At 43.3% G+C, this 17,473-nt stretch overlaps 1 protein-coding gene across 16 annotated transcripts in view; it reads right to left on the reverse strand.

Annotated features, from left to right (window-relative positions):
* EPB41L3 (erythrocyte membrane protein band 4.1 like 3) overlaps positions 1-17,473 on the reverse strand; it is a 226,594-nt gene that overhangs the window by 83,054 nt on the left and 126,067 nt on the right. For 15 of the 16 annotated variants that reach the window (XM_057526599.1, XM_057526594.1, XM_057526595.1 and 12 more), the window contains exons 2-3: positions 4,892-5,100; positions 1,759-1,956 (exon numbers count right to left, since the gene is read on the reverse strand). In XM_057526599.1, the coding sequence (XP_057382582.1) occupies positions 1,759-1,956; positions 4,892-5,089 (396 nt within the window). In that variant the 5' untranslated portion in view covers positions 5,090-5,100. The remainder of the gene's footprint in view (positions 1-1,758; positions 1,957-4,891; positions 5,101-17,473) is intronic. The other variant, XM_057526600.1, reaches the window with a different exon arrangement.

Consider the following 17,473-nt stretch of genomic DNA (forward strand, 5'->3'; position numbering starts at 1 on the left):
TACAGGAAACACTATCAACTTTATTCTAGACTGTTCTTTAGAAAACTCTGGTAGTCGTGACTAGAGGACTGCCAGGGAACCCTATATATCCCATTATATAAATACAATCAGTAGAAAGACTCGCGTCCAAGTTAAGGAAAAAAGCTCCTCTTGACTTCGATGAAGTTTTCTGGAAGGCAGATCCACACTGGAAAAATGCAACCTCGCTAAAGGTTACAGAAGTGCTTTAAGCTTCATAGTAAAACCCAGGTAAAAGTGTATTATCAGATCTTCTCATTTCCAGAATAAACATCTAAATCAATAATCGAACACCTTGGGCTAAGAAATTAGCCAAAATCAGAGCCAGCGAAATGCAGGAAATGGACCTGTGCATTGCAAACCTCAGAACATATATTTTATTCCCTGTAGTAACCCACTAATATTTGTCAGGTTATAGGATAACAAAAATTCTCTAAATTAATATATGGTAGACTTAATCTCTTTTGATCTAAGAGTTTATCTAAAACTTTTTTTCTACGTCCCTGCAATCTGTAATAATTTGATAACCCACCCCCACCCTAAATGACGTCATCAACATGAAATGGATTTGAATCTTCTGTTCCAAGAAAAGCACTGGTGCATGAGTGCATTATGCAAACTATAAGGAATGAAACGGGGGTTGTAGGCAGAGAAAGAGGAGACAAATGAACGTGGACCATGGGGGATCAGGTGAGCTTGCTGGCTGTGTCTTGAGAAAAGAGAAACGGAAATGCATGACCACACACAGATGTACGCTGGCTGCGGAGCCAGCAGATTCTCAGCACCCCGGGCAGAAGGAGGGGACCAGTGGAGGCATGTGGTGGGCGGGGCTGGCACAGAGGGATGTGCGGTGCCCACGTAGGACCAAGGGCAAGGGGCTGGAGGCGGGAGAGTAGCTCTCTGAATGAAAATATTCAATCTGAAATGGAATCAACTTGCAAAAAGAGCAAGCTGCTCCCTCCCAGCTGGGGGGAAAAGATGCGGTAGGTGGTGGACGGGGCTGACCTGATTCTCCGGCCAGAGTTCACGCCCTGCCTGTGTCCCCGTGATACCCGGGAGCTCAACAACCATCCAACGCCGCCACTCTCAACAGCCTGTGTCGCTCTCACTTGTTAACTTGGTCTGGCCAAACATCTCTGACAAAGGTCATTCACCTGCCCCTTCTCTCAGAAGAATTTTTGTTTTCTTCACAAAAAAACACAGAGGAGCACACCCCTTTACACTCGAGCTGCAGTGCCCACCACCATGTGCATTTTAAAAACGACCCATTCTCCAAGCAAGAAAAGGACATTCACAGTTCAAATCATCCTACCGCTCCTGTATACAGAAATCTACAAGTTTCTACCAATTAACAACTTGGCCATAAGTTATACAAACAGAAAAGGTAAAATTCATTTCAATGTTAGCACATAGCCAGGATATTAAAGAACACTTGATTTTTAAGGCCTCCAAGATGTTTTTCCTACCATGGAAAGTATTAGAGATTTCTTCTTCTTTTTTTTTTTTTTTTTTAAGAAGACCACATTTTTCTTTTGATTGTAACATTTTGGGGACTTTATAAGTATTTTCAGTAATTTGATCCTCTGTGAGAGACTTCGGAAATAATTTTGTGTTTAGAAACTGGGTCTGAGTAATTTTCCAGAGTTCTGGATAAACAAAGAGGCATCTTGTATGCTTTACAGCAATATTTCCTAGCTCTCAATACCTGGGACAAAAAAAAGTTGTAAAATATACATTTACCTCTACATCGCAGGTATATTCTGATCCATCCAGAAGTATCACTTTGCACTGCATGCTTTTAGGCTTTTTGACAATCTTTAATGGAGATCGAGATAGTTTGCTGCTAGATGATTTCTGAGAAAGTTTATCGTCATCGAATTGCTGATATTCGGGCTGTTTGGAAGGTCCGGCGGCAAACTCCAGGTCCTTGTCAGTGACCTGTGAAGAGCAAACAATGGACAGTTTTCATTGCAAGACAGCAAATAAATATTACATTGCTCAGGCAATAACAGAACACTTTAGAAACAGGCTTTCCTATTTCCTAAAGGATGAGGGATGTCTGAATTAGGATATTAGGAATGGATATACATATACAAATACTTATAATGCTAACAGTTACACCTAAATAACTTTTGCAGTTTAAATGTACCCATAGGGCCTTATTTCAGTTTGACTCAAGGATTTACATTAGAAGTGCTAAGTTCTTATTCTTAGCAAATGCCATCGAGATTCCACTAAGCAAAGGAGGGTACAAAAATGGGCTGCTGACTTTTTAAAAAGGCATCGGCTTTCACAGACACAGTGAGAAGACTTATGGTTACTGGAGGGGAAAGGGTGGTAGAGGGATAGATTAGGAATTTGGGATTAACGAATATACACTACTATATATAAAACAGATAAACAAGGACCTACTGTATAGCACCGGGAACTATATTATCTATAGTAACCTATAATGGAAAAGAATCGGAAAAGGAATATGTATATATATGTATAAGTGAATCACTTTGCTGTACACCTGAAACTAACACAGCATTGTAAATCAATTATACTTCAATTGGAAAAAAAAAAAAAGGCACTGGGTAGTATAAGACTTAAAAACAAATAAAGCCCAGGCTCTTAAAAAACAAACAAACAAACAAACAAATAAAGCATCTAAGATTTAACCTAATGTATTCTGCTTCTTTCATTCACTGGATCCTCCTTTATTCCATGACCCATAACTGTCCCATAAGCATACCAGGTATCTTATAAATTGTAAGGCCTACATAGCTTCAAGTATTAATCTTCTCAGTAATTTTACAACTGTTAAAATATTTGATTTAGCTCTAACTCAATTCAGTGAAGCCAGCAGCACTGAAATTCACTACAAAGTAATCCCTTAAGTCTGCTTCCCCCTTCACTGTAATGAGCTAGTATAAGAACAGATCAAATCTGTCCAAAAGCTTTAATCTGCTTTCAAATCACAACAGTCCAGTCCAAGCTAGACTCAGAACTGCAGAGGACATCCTATGAACAATAAAATCCTCCCCTGAGTCAGTCCCCTTGGCAGTCTCCCTGTGCACTCCTCTCCAACAACTCTTTTTCTGCCCTTTTTCTATGTATTAAATGACCATCAACGCATATTCAACCAAAGGGCCAGACCACAGCTTCCATGGTCTGCAAATACACTCTGAAAGTCCAAAGAAAGATATGTTCTGAAACTCAGTTTGGGCCCCTTACATAAGCACGAAATTTCCTCTCTCATGAATATACCACCACCCTGGTGGCTAAAGTTCATGGGCTGGAGAGTAAGACCATATTGACAGTTGCAGCTTTCTCAAGGTCACCAAACTAGTCAACTGGAATTCAGATCCAGCCAAAGCCCACTTTGGCTTTAATCATCACAAGATACCAAAGCACACTTCATTCTACCTCAAACATAACTGGGCACCTGGTATGAATCAGAGAATCTGAGAGTGGAAGAATCTTAGAAAATTATCTTTTCTGATCTCTTCATTCTGTAAATGAGTAAGCTGAGGTCCAGAGGACTCGAAAGAGTTCTGAGACCACTGAGATAACCAGGGGGGAGGCAGGGCTAAAGTCTCGTGACTCTGCCGCCAGTCACTTTTCCCTCCGGTGCCTTCGAGTCACTCCTCTTTAGTTTCAAACGTCTGACTACAGAATGTCAATCCATTTATTAAATACACATGTCTAGTCGTGTCTGGGTATGGAAACTCTTCCTTCTCTCCAATTTCCCCCACTTTCACATTTATTTCATTTCAGAGTTAAGAGGAAAGAAGAGAGAAAAATCCAGTCTAGTAATTTTAAATTTCTGAAGATTTGAAAATTAACGAACAAAACACTACCACCATCACGTCTCCACAAAAAGAAAAGATAAAGGAAAACCATGATGACAACATCTGTTCCTTTGATTCTGTTTGACAAGTTGAAAGATAACCCCCAGCTCCCTGCACAAAATGTCTGAGATCAGACAGAGCATCTATTTACAGAGCATGAAAATAAACATTACTCTTTATACTATTTAAAAGCGGAACTTAAATACCATGGGAAAAGAAATAAAATAATCAGGCTGTAAACACATTGTAGTTTAAGGCTATACCAATGTGTTGTGTTTTCCAAAGACATGCCGGTTTCATGTCTCTTAACATCTTCTAGAATTTCTGGCTTGACACAAATACTTCCAACCTGTAAGAGGTCAACCATGTGTAGGGACTCCCAGATTTCCTTAACCCATGAGTCGGGACCCTAAAACATGCTGATTCCAGGTTTGAAGTTTCAAGCCAAAGAAATTTAAACATGGATTCATTCAAGGCCCAGGTATAAATCGTGCTTTATATTTTGTAGGAAAGCTTTTAAAAGGAATAATCACATATCCATGACAACTTAAACATGTTTAGGTAACAGAGTTGAAAATAGACATGTCCACGGGAGAGGGAAAGAGACACGAACACCCACTATGAGTAGTTGGCAACCTTAGGGTCAGAGTGGCCCCAGGGAAAAATCACAAGAGCTCTGAACCCAAGGCTTAAATAAACAACCGGGCGCATAATTAGAGCCGCCAGTGCAGTGTCCAGCCTCCCCCTAAACCCAGACAAAAACCACTGACCTGCAGTCCAGATTTCAGTGTGAGTTCAAATGCTTTCATCAAAGGAAGGCGTCACCAAGCAAGGCTGTGGAATGTCATTCACTGAAAGCCTTAAAATAGCGTAACTTTCCATCTGCCCAGGACCAGAAGGGGCCAAGCAGATGACCCCTGGTGGTTCCCTCTAGTGCTAAGAGGCCAAAGTCAGAGCAGAGCCTGGAAAAGCTCAGCAAACATTCTTTCGCGGGTTTTGGGGGGGATGTTCGCAAGTGCGGGGTGGTCCAGGCTCACCTCCTTCCTCACGGGTGTGCTGTGCGCTGCCGCCTCCTCGAACTGCTCCAGTGCCTGGGGCTGCTCCTCAGTGCCCGGCTCGGCTCCTGGCTGCACCCCGAGCTGTGCTCCCGCGTGACCCTCTGGTCCCGCCGCCTCCTGGGGCTCGGCCTCCTGCTCCGGCTTGGATTCCAAGTCTGATCCCGATTCGGTTGTCATGGTCGATTGTTCTGCAAGCAGAAAGCGGGAAGGGCCCATCACTCAGTGCCCATGACCTCCCCCAGGCAGGCAAAAAAGGTAGGAGGTTACAGTGAACGGCTGAAGGGAACCAGCACAGGAAAGATGGAGAAACGCTAAGAACCAAAACACGATCCCACCACACATACCTAACAACAGCCTTGCCCAATTCACCACAAGGACGGGTGCCCGTCGACGTCTCAAAAGGAACATTTAGTAGTAAATGCTGATTTGGAACCATCACGGGCTTTATTCCTATTAGATTTTTGCCACAGACGACCGTGAAACGACTTTACCGTCATAATAATTACCTAACTTAGATACGTTTAATTTCAGAAAAATGAATTTTCTGAATCAGCTGGAGATACATTTTAATCTCTGGCAAGGATGATCTAGTAATGGAAGCGGATGCACCGTCTCATTCCCTTTCCCCTTCCCAGGGGCCCTGCTCTGCCCTTCCACACCCGTGAATCCATCCATTCTTCTGTGAACAAACGCCCTTCCCCTCTGTGATTTTCCCGTAACTGTTATTCCCTTTTCTTCTTAAATAAATTTATTTATTTATTTTTGGCCGCATTGGGTGTTTGTTGCTGCGTGCGGGCTTTCTCTACTTGCAGCGAGCAGGGGCTATCCTTCATTGCGGTGCGCGGGCTTCTCATTGCAGTGGCTTCTCTTGTTGCGGAGCACGGGCTCTAGGCATGTGGGCTTCAGTAGTTGTGGCTCGTGGGCTCTAGAGTGCAGGCTCAGTAGTTGTGGCGCACGGGCTTAGTTGCTCTGTGGCACGTGGGATCTTCCCGGACCAGGGCTTGAACCCGTGTCCCCTGCATTGGCAGGCGGATTCTTAACCACTGCGCCACCAGGGAAGTCCCTGTTATTCTCTTTTGAATGAGCAACCACAGTACATCAGCGGCTTCCTTGGTGTTGAGGAACCTGTCCCACACTGGACCAGCCCTGGCCACAGCGGAGGGAAGCCGGGTAGCATCCCCTCTCCTGCTCATCACAAGTTCACTCTCAAAGGCTTCTTCCTGGTTCCCTCCTATTTCCCGTGAGTGTTGAAGAAGTTTGTCCATCTCATATCCCATCAGGAACTCAAACAACAGATCCTGACATAGAATAATCTGCTCTTACATCCTAAAAAGGATGCCCTAAAATATAACTGCCATCTCCTTATAATTTACTTGTCAAGACATAAGTATTCTGTGCCTCAGTTTCCACATCTGCCAAATGAGAGCATTGAACATGATCACATCTAAAGAACCTATTTCTTGCTGTTACTTCTTCCTACTACTAATAGACATGCTGCTATAATTAAAGCCATTTTTTGCTCTAAGCAGCAAGAGAGCTGCTATACCAGTGGTCACCATGTCATTTTAAGTAATTTCTCATCTTAGCTATGTAGTAAATATCTCAAAAATCAATATCTCAGATAATCACATAATTTCCCTTCCTAATTCTAATTTTATGGTAAAAATACCATAAGCAAAGGGCTAGTGTAATACTTTAAGCAAATGATACACCCGTTAGTATGAGTAGAATTTTTATGAAAAATAAAACTCCATAGTAAAACTACCAGTTAGTTCCTATTTTCACAATACACATTGGAAGATGCTTAATAATTTGAAGAGGGAAACATTACAAATACCAATCTATCTTATAAACTAAATGTGGTATCTGTGCTTTCTGTTTAAGGTTACTTTTTACAATCACCAGCTATTCTGTCTGTTGAATAAAAGACCTGTCAACCTGGCATGTGCTCAGTTACCCAATGTAAATGTAAGTATCAAGTCCAAATGCAAAGCCAGATAGGGATCTACATAAAACTAAAACATTTTCTCTTTCTTTCTTACATTTTAGATTTTCAAGCAAATCTTGAAGGCAAATATGATATTTGCATTTTTATGCTTATACTGCAAAGTATCAAGTCTACAGAAAAAACAGTGGAGGGGGAGGGAGAGGTGGTGATTGTGTAATTCAGAGCCTATAGTTGAATTTTACCTTTTAGGAGGGGGAGGATTAATTTTAATAATCAGTTCAACTCACCCAACACTTATTGAGTACCAAATATAAGTCAAGCACTGCTCCTGGTTTAGAGGCAGATAAATATGTTGTAACCCCCTACACCCTACCTACCTTCAAGGAGCCCAGAGTCTGTGGCTGAAATAAGACTCTCTCCAGAATCTATTTTTTCCATCTTTCTTTTAGTAAGCAAACTTTCAGTTTCAGCTGGCATGCCTCCACCCAGTTGGAGACCACAATGAGTTGGGGCCATGTGATTAGGTCTGGACCCATGAGACAATGGAGAAAATGTATTCAATATTTAGGTCATCTTCATAAAAAGAAAGCCACTTGCCCTAGATTTCCCTTTTGCATTGTCTGGAAAATACTGACTGATGTCACTACTACAGACCTGATCATGGAAGCCCCAAGTTGAGGAGGATGCCAGAGCCGCCCCCCTCAGCCGGGGTCCTGGGATGACCTCGTGGAGGGCAGCCCACCTGCTCTGGATGGTCACACAAGGCAGAATCCTTCCGTCTTGTTTGCACCTCAGTAAACCAGCCCACACCGAATCTAATACACATTCTACAGATTAAAATTCTACCCAAACACAGACTTGAGTGGCTCCCATCTTACTAAAACAAAGTAGTCTTCTCTTGACCTCACATCCTCTGGCAGCTACTACCATATTTCCCTGCTCTCTACTCATAACTTCTCAAAAATCTTGTCGACCCTGTCTCACTTCCTCATTTCCTCTTTCTCTGCCACCACTCCAGCCTGATTCCATCGGGGTTGTTCTTGTGGCCACTACAGAGGATAATCCACTCTTGCCTGTCCTTGTCTCATCTGACCTCATAGCAGCCCCAACTCAGGTGATCAGACTTGCCTTGTCAACATGATTCAGAACACCCCACACTCTCCTGCTTTCCTCCTATCTCTCTGGCGACTCCTTTCTATTCACTGTTACAGGTTACTCCTTATCCAACCTCTAAATGTGGGAATGTCCCAGCAAACTCACTCCTAGGCCCTCTTCTCTTCTCTATATTTTTTTCCCCAGCGCTTTAAATACTTCCTACATGCCAACGGCTCGCATATTCACATCTCTGGTCCAAACCTCTGTCCTGAGCTTTCAGCCTAGTGTCCAACTGCGCACTGGACCCTCCTCACTGACACCTCACAGGCGCCTGTTGATTTCTCTCCCCTCCTCATCTTCCCCACCTCAGTAAGTGGCAATGCCATTCCTTCACGCCAGAATTCCAGAAGTCACCCCTGACATTTTCCTTTCCCTTGTCTTCCTTATTAATATACAACAGAAAGTTTTGCAAAATATTTAATTTTGCAAATATATATATATTATATATATATATATAAATGTATACTAAAATATATATCTTTCCAAAACATATCTTGCATTGGTCCCCAGCCACTAGGCCAGCCATCATTTCTTCCCTGAACTCCTTCAATAACTCCCTTTTCACTGCCTCGATTCCTATCCACCTCTATTCTGTTGACCTTCATAAAACATAAATCCAGTCACATCACTCACTGCAGAAAATCCTTTAATAACTTCCCAATGTGCTTGAAGTTAACATCAAGACTCTTAATTCCCATGGCCTTCAAGGCTAAGCGGAGGCCTCAACCCCCCATCGACACCCAGCGGCACTGCCCATCCGGCCATCCACCAGTGATCCAGCCACGTGGTCTCCTTCCAGCGTGTAAACCGCATCAAGGCTTTGTTCTGCTTCAGGGTTTTCTAGACACGCTGTTCTGTTCGCCGAGAACATTTTTTCCTCTGCTCTTCAAGTGCCTGACTCCTCATTCCTCAGTTGTTGGCTGAGAGAGGATTTCCCTTGTTGCACAGTCATCCTAATGGTGCCTTATTGCTTCCTTCCCATGATGCATCAAATTTGATTATTATTCAGCCATCTCTCAACCTCCTTCCCATATACTCAAGGGGGGAAATCATGTTTGTTTATATCTGAAAACTAGAACATAGTGGGTATTTCAATAATAATTTAATGAATGACTAAATAAAATCAAACCCATTTATTATATAACTATGCATTTAAAAGTGTAATCTCTCTTCCTTATAGTTTTTAACCACTGTAAGATCTCTCTTAAGTGGGTGGGTAAAGAGTAGATATTTCTACTCCTTAGAAATAGAAAACGGAACTCAGTTACAACTTTCAAAATCAAATCTCTCAAGGTAATAAGACACTATTGTTCTGTTCACAGTCTAATGCTTTTATCAGCAGTTGTAAAGGTCTTCCAGAAACACAAAAAAGAAAATGTTCAGGTGGTTTAGAGAATCTCTATAAAAGAGTAACCTAAAAGCCACTAGGTCATGAATTTACAAAGTAAAACATAAATGACGATTAGAAAAAGCATATTTTAAGAAGATGCTTAGTTTTCCCTAGACAGGACAGTTCTAGCATATAAATCATATTATTGAAGAAATTTGAATACCTTCAATATTTTCTATCTTCTATGAATATCCTACTTAGGGTTCTCTGTTGTTATTATCTGTGTTTCAGCAGATAATGGCTATAACTTAGTAATTAGATGTCAAAACTGTCACAGAAGCAGAAAACCAGAATCATATCTCAAAATTAAAAAGTCACTTTAGGGCTTCCCTGGTGGTGCAGTGGTTGAGAATCTGCCTGCCAATGCAGGGGACACGGGTTCGAGCCCTGGTCTGGGAAGATCCCACATGCCGCGGAGCAACTGGGCCCGTGAGCCACGACTACTGAGCCTGCGCTCCGCAACAAGAGAGGCCGCGATAGTGAGAGGCCTGCGCATCGCGATGAAGAGTGGCCCCCGCTTGCTGCAATTAGAGAAAGCCCTTGCACAGAAACGAAGACCCAACACAGCCAAAAATAAATAATAAATTAATAATAAATTAATTTTAAAAAAGTCACTTCAAAATCTATGTATAATCTTTATAGATACAAGAAAATAATCAGCAGCAAATAAGTTGCCATGTATGGTCTTGGGTGACTAATTTTTTTTTTACTCTCCCACTTCCTCTTCCATAAAACAAGGGGTTCAGACTAGAAATCAGTGATGACTAAGTGAGGTGGGGGTAGGGCACGGGCTGGGGGTGGTGCAGGGGGCAGTGAAAGGCCGGAAACTTGAGATCTTCTTTCTGGTTAAGCTGACAAACCTGCTGCCTCTTTCACCATCTTCTCCCAATTTCCTTACTACTTGTTAAACCTAAGGACTTTTTACACAAAAGTCGTTGTGGTACTATACATCTCACATCAGTGCACTCTAAACTTGCAAATGTGGTTAAATACGTGTTAAAATAAAAATCTTTCTAAACATGACATTAGCCCCAGGATTCACTATATATGAAATAGAAGGGCAAAATCAGTAAAGGAATAATCCCAGTTTTGACTTTCACTATGAAACCATTCAGTACCTGGCTTTTGTCTTTAATTCCATGCCTCGTCCCGAAGGCACAGAGCCAGCTCTACAAAAGCTGAATAAAAATGCAAAATGGACATAGCCCAGGAACCACCTATCAACTACTTAAACAGTAAAAATAACCTACCGTTATTTTCTACCTATGAATACACCGTATAAAACCTTACCTGTCACACATCACATAAATCACAGAACCTCGAACCTCAAATAAAATCCTATGCCCTTGTCAAATATTTCCTAGGTATATCATTTCCCCCAGCACTTTATGCATAATACAAGGAGTAAAAATCATTGCTGCTTTTTTGAGTAATTGTAATAAAATAAAACTTCCCTTGCTGTTGAGAGATAGTAAAGTAAGAAACCTTAAAAATGTAAGGCTTTTAAATTCTGGAATCTCACTAGAATCAATATTTAATTCCACATATCTGAAAGGGCGTAGGTTTACCTATATGAGTAAACAGTATCGACAGCCTCAATCGGTAAATTCAATTTCAAAACTTTTTTTTTAATAATCTTCCTCCCTACCCACATGCCAATATAAGCAAGCAATAAACTGATTTTGAAATGGCACACAATGAAAATCATCAGCATCTAAATACAGTCCTTACTTTAACTCATTACTTTAATAATTCTACAGTGTACACCTCCAATCTTATGCCCAAATGCCAAAACATTTTTTAAAATAAGATTTTCATGATATTTACATTGTTTTGGTTTTTTCTTTTTTTGTAAGATACTCATTCCTTGCTTTCTTGGATGACCCTTGCCACTTGAAATTGCACATTTTCCTTTCCGACTCACTACAGATGACTATTTTCCAATGTTCCCTTCTCTTCTGATAGATTCACTCTGGACTACCTATAACTGTCAGTCATTTCAGTTACTGGAAGTAACACCATCACCTGCGATCACAAACGGAAAGTGATACAAAATGCTTATGCTTAGCTTTGGCTTAAACTGTGCCCTTTCTTTATATTAAACTTACCTTGTTAATTGTGTTTTGCTTCAGCTTAAAAAGGTCTGGAATCCCAGACCTTCAAACCCTAAAAGCTGGTGTAAGGACATTTAGTAAGTGTACTGGGATGATGGCGAGAGGAGTCCTTTATCTTTCCAAGAAACATAAACTGTATTTCATTATGCCTCTTCTCAGGGATGTATTTATTAAATGACTACCAAAAGAAATGGTAATCAGGGCTTCCCTGGTGGCGCAGCGGTTGAGAATCTGCCTGCCAATGCAGGGGACACGGGTTCGAGCCCTGGTCTGGGAGGATCCCACATGCCGCGGAGCAACTAGGCCCGTGAGCCACAATTACTGAGCCTGCGCGTCTGGAGCTTGTGCTCCGCAACAAAGAGAGGCCGCGACAGTGAGAGGCCCGCACACCGTGATGAAGAATGGCCCCCGCTTGCCACAACGAGAGAAAGCCCTCGCACAGAAACGAAGACCCAACACAGCCAAAATAAAAAAAATTTAAAAAAAAAGAAATGGTAATCAGCTTAAAAGGCGGCATCGTGCAGGTGTGAATGAAATCATTCCCAATTCCCAATTCATGTCACCTATAAAAAATGGTCATTGGCATGCGTTTCAGGCTTTGTTCCTTTTCAGCTCTAATTTTTTACTCTGCACAAGAAAAAAGTCAGTTTATCCTCATCTTCTCCACTTTTGGAAGTGGCATCTCTAAATTTAACATCTCCTAAAAAATGACTGCTAAATTAGCTTCTGCATTCAAATTTACGTACCTACTTCTCTTGCAGATAAGAAAATTCAGTGATATTCTATTAAAAGACACAGACCTAGGACTTTAGTGCAGGAAAATGCTCCATAAAAATCTCTGTCCTTTACATATAAAACAGGATGCCTACAGAATAACAAAGTACTTCATAAAGAAAAACCCTTCACACCAGTTACCTGCCTAGAGGATTGTAAGACTAACAGACGATTTTTTTTTAAAAAACAAGCTTTTTCCCCCCCTTTTGTATTTCAAACATAAATGTACAGAAGAGAGGTTAGTAGACCTTTATAGACTCAGCTTAAGTATTTGTGACTCCTGGATACCATCCCCTGATCCACCAAAACCACCAACATCAAGCAAGTAAAAAGACAGTAGTATCCCCTGACCCCTCTACTGGATTCTATCTGCATTGAAAAAAGCCCCAGTATCATCCATTAAACACACACACACACACACACACACACACACACACACACACACACACACTCTCTCCCCAAACGACTGCTCTTGACCTTGCCTTCTACCCTCCTACAACCCCCACCTCCACCCCTCCAGGATTGCCCTACTTCTCTCCTCTTCCTCACAGCCATGCTTCTGGAAGGAATTTCCTCCCTGTGCTGTCACCACGCGCTCCCTCCCACTCACCCTTCAGAGTATTCCCCATTATTCTAGTAAATCTTACTAAGGTCACCTCCCTATAAGGCAATAAATCCATGGGACGCCCCCTTCCCGTCTCTGAATTCTCTGTGTTTCTGACACACTCCTGATGTTCCTTCTCCTTCTGCCTCACTTCCATTTGCTCTTCACACCCACCTTCTCAAAGCTAGATTGCAGGGATGTTACATGTGTGTAGCAGACATGGCAAAGGGTCACCTTTATCATACATGGGACTCATATCAACCAACAATATCAAGACCCCACTAGATACAAGGATGGAGATAAGCTGTTTACACACACACACACACACACACACACACACACGGTAACTAGTCAACCCGAAATGTTTAAGTTCATTGTAACCCAGCTAGCTGTCCTGACACCTCTGGTCAAGTCCATGTTCAGAACCACCATGCAGTCTGGCCCCCACCCCCCAGGATGCTGTCAGGCACTGCCTGGAAGAGGCTGGTTGCCAAGGCTACAGGTGCACACAAAGTATCTACATAAACCAGTTATAGTATCTACAAAAAAGTTACGGTGTAACCATAATAGCTACTACGTGACTATGTGATCCCCCAGGGGAAAGGGCTACAGGATAGAACATACAGCCGAAGTAACAATGACTCCACTTAGTGTTATCACAGAACCCCTCCTTCCCCAGCTCCATTTCCCAGAGAACAGAGCTCATTAAGGACAGCTAGCAGGACATCAAAAAAAAAAAAATCCACATATCCACTCTGCAGGTCTTTAGAATCAGAGCTCCTTCACTCGGTTTCAAATACAACAGCACATCCAAGATACAGGTTCCTCACTCTGACCTCTCTGAGCTTCAGATCCACAGATACAACTCCACTGCTCTCTCCTCGCTTCCCTGGGTATTTCAGAGGCACCTAACACTGAACACGTCTCCATCCAAAGCATTGACCCCCACCCCCGCCCTCCCAGCCCCCCATCATCTGCTCCACTTCCGTCTTCTCCATGTCAGTAGGTGTCCATCTGTCCAGCTGCTCATGCTGGGGATCAGGACACCACCTTCCTCCTCATTCCCAACTCAATCCACTTCACACCTGTCACCTCTTGAGTTGTATTTAAAGAAAGAAGACTGGAGAACGTTCTGGGCAGAGGTGATCAATCAGGGACAAGCAGAAAGGTGTGAAAATCCACGTGCACGTCCTTGCATGAGGGCATGTGGTCAGCGGCGGCTGGAACACGAGGGCTGTGTGGGCAGTGATGGGAGGCGGTGAGACCAGCCAGGCAGAGGTCAGGCCTTGCAAGGCTGGCTGGTCCTCGCTAAGGAGACCTCATCCCATCACACAGAGGCCATTCTGGCAGCCACGGGGATAACTAACATCAGCTCAAAATTAGACCAAATTATCAGACCAAGGCGGCCTCGATGGTGCAGTGGTGGACTAGTCACTCCTCAAAGCACAAAACAGTGGAATGCAGGGTTGATCATTATAAAATATCTTTGAAAACTTGACAGTAAGGAATTGAGACACCATTTGTGTCTAGTGGCAGAGACAATTCTGATTGTTTTTATTCAAATAAGCTTTTTGGCCAAATAAGTTCAAACCTTATAAGCCAATATACCAACTCCTATGAAGATGCCTGACTTTAAGTGTAAGCAGAAAGCTGGAATTTTTTTTTTTTAATTTATTTATTATTTATTTTTGGCTGTGTTGGGTCTTCGTTTCTGTGCGAGGGCTTTCTCTAGTTGCGGCAAGCGGGGGCCACTCTTCATCGTGGTGCGCGGGCCTCTCACTATCACGGCCTCTCTTGTTGCGGAGCACAGGCTCCAGACGCACAGGCTCAGTAATTGTGGCTCACGGGCCTAGTTGCTCCGCGGCATGTGGGATCCTCCCAGACCAGGGCTCGAACCCATGTCCCCTGCATTAGCAGGCAGACTCTCAACCACTGCGCCACCAGGGAAGCCCTGGAATTTTTAAGATGACAACATAATAATTCAAAATTACTTTCACAATGACCATGGTCAACCTGTAAGGGATGACCAACTCCCATCAGTATGGAGACAAAGGTTTCATAACAGCACTGCGCATCTACAATTCAGTGTTCAGAATTTTAAAAACTAAACAAGACCCAAAAAAATAAGGCCACAGCCCCCTGCTTCAAGGAATGTACAATCTGACAGGTTACCTTGAGAAGCGAAGCAACACAGCATCGAGGGTGCGAGACATACGCCCAGAGGACAGAGCTTTCCACCAGCCCGTGGAGGCTGGGTGGGCTCACAGGAAATCATCTCGTGTTAGAAAAAAACCCTTCAGCCCCAAGTTAAATGACTAGTTTTAAGCTTTATAAGCAATTAAAAATCACAGGCTACCTCAGGAAGATAAAAGGGAAGTCAGGGATAAATAAAAGCACAGGAGAGGTACAGGATGGGGCACAGGACCCTGAGAGGGTAGGTGGGTAAGAACCAGCCTCAACTCTGCCAGATGCTTTGTGACCTCAACAGAACTTGGCTTCCTTTTCTGTTCTAAGAGTCTGAAATTCTAGAATACCTGATAACCTGAGATACTGCTATATTAACAGCATGAAATCTCAGGAAATTTTGTCCTCTAAGTGAGGACAGATGTTTACTGATCAGCCCAAGAACGTAAAGCTCCTAGGGCAGCAATCACCAGCACTCCAGAGAGAAAGCCAGCCTCTCCACCACTGCAGCGTCAGCGGAAGGCTTCATCAACTATTTGAGTCTCCTGAAGTTTTATTTAATTCACCGAAGCAATACTTACCCGGATAATCTGAAAAAGCCGAAGGAAACACTCTTAGTTTACTTAATTCATTTGAAAAACCTAAACTTTTTTCAGCAAGCTCTTAGCTTTTCAAGTTCAAAAATGTTAAGCTCTATGTGTGAGCAGAAAAATGAATAAATACGGTTTAGAAAACAGATACGGTGATGATGGAAGTGTCCACCTTATCAATATGTATCCATATTTCCAAATCAAACTGATGCCAAATACCAGGTACAAAATTCCCATATATTTTTGAAATAACAGAAATTTTGGTTGTTTCCATAAGCCCCTAAATACATTTCAATAAAACCAAGGAAGCAGCTGGCTCCCCTTCTCGAGGAAGGGGGACTTGTGTTAGTAAAGGACTTGAACAGGATTCAGGGACAGCACTAATAGGAGGAGAGGCAGGGTTCCTGAGGGGACAAAGCTACTTGCAAGTTTGGTCTACAGAGCGAGTGGCACAAGCACCAATTCAAGCTCTGTTCTAGTACGTCTATGTTATGACCGCTCTGTTAAAAGCAAGGGAGTTCCCAAACTCGGATTCCTGAACTCCAGACACTGGGGAAGGGGGCCCTAAGGGTCTGAGAGTTTGTTTTGATGTTTCAAAGGCACGTGTACATTCAGCCATGACACGGCTACACACACTGACCGAGACTCTCTGCTTCTGGTTGGACATTTATCAGTTAAGGTTAGTAATATTGGCTACATCATTTCTTTATTCATGAATACATTCCTTCAACAAACATTTGCTGAAGAGCTGTCCTGAGGCCTGCGGACACATCAGGTGAAGACAAACGGGGTCTCTGCTCTAGTGGAGCCTGCCTGCTAATTGAAGGAGAAAAAGAATGAAAAGATGTCAGCTACAGGGAGATGTTATTACACCGGCGAACCTACAGTGGGTGGGTGGCTGCTGACGTTGGGTGGTTGGGGAGGGCTTCTCCAGAGTGGGGGGACGTTCCCATGTCAGGGACGGGGGCTGGGATCACGCCTTCCAGAAGACTAGTGCCCGGGCCCTAAGGACGAAATGAGCCTGGTGTGGTCAAGGAACGAAAAGCAGGTCGAGGGAGCTGGGACCCAGGAGGTGCAGGGGAGAATGTCCACCATGAAGTAGGAGATGTGAGCAGGGTTTGGGGTCTCAGTAAGCCAGTGTATGCAGCTGGGTTTTATTTTAAATGCAATGGAGCATTTTAAGGGAAGGAATGAGAGGGTCTCATTCAGGCTTTGAAGAGACCACTCTGGGTTTGGAGTGAGGGAGCCAGGGTGTGAGCTGGGAGAGTGGTGAGCAGGCTATGGCAATAGTCCAGGCGAGAGAAAATGCTGGAACAGGGTGGGAGGAGACAAAAGGAAGGGCAGGGGCGCCTTGCATCGGAAGCTCTGATCTGAGCCTTGTGCAGACAGGGGAGATGGGCTAGCTGGGGGGCACAACCTCTTATAAATGTTAGGTCTCTTACAGACACAGGGACCCCTGGAGATGAGAGGACTGCACATCATGCATTCTCCACCAGGCAGGGACCCCAACGACAAGCAAAGGTCAAGCTTCGATCCTTATTCTTCTGGGCGCTGCTGCATCTCTAAATGAGGGAAATCTTCAGTGAACCCCGAAGTCATCGGTCATCATTTCTAAACACATTCATGTGAGACGCAACGCCCGGCTGCATGTATAATGATCGTCTTCTTCTGGTCTAAGTGACAGCTCCAGCCTTCCCAGAAAAGCAGGTTGATTGACACGAAAAGCTTTGGCCTTGGGGGTAGAGCATGGGTTTCTAGACTTCATCTGAGTACCTAGCTCATGGCTAGAGGGCGTATGTATG

Source organism: Balaenoptera acutorostrata, chromosome 13 (assembly GCF_949987535.1).
Source record: "Balaenoptera acutorostrata chromosome 13, mBalAcu1.1, whole genome shotgun sequence".
In the NCBI taxonomy this organism is placed as follows: domain Eukaryota; kingdom Metazoa; phylum Chordata; class Mammalia; order Artiodactyla; family Balaenopteridae; genus Balaenoptera; species Balaenoptera acutorostrata.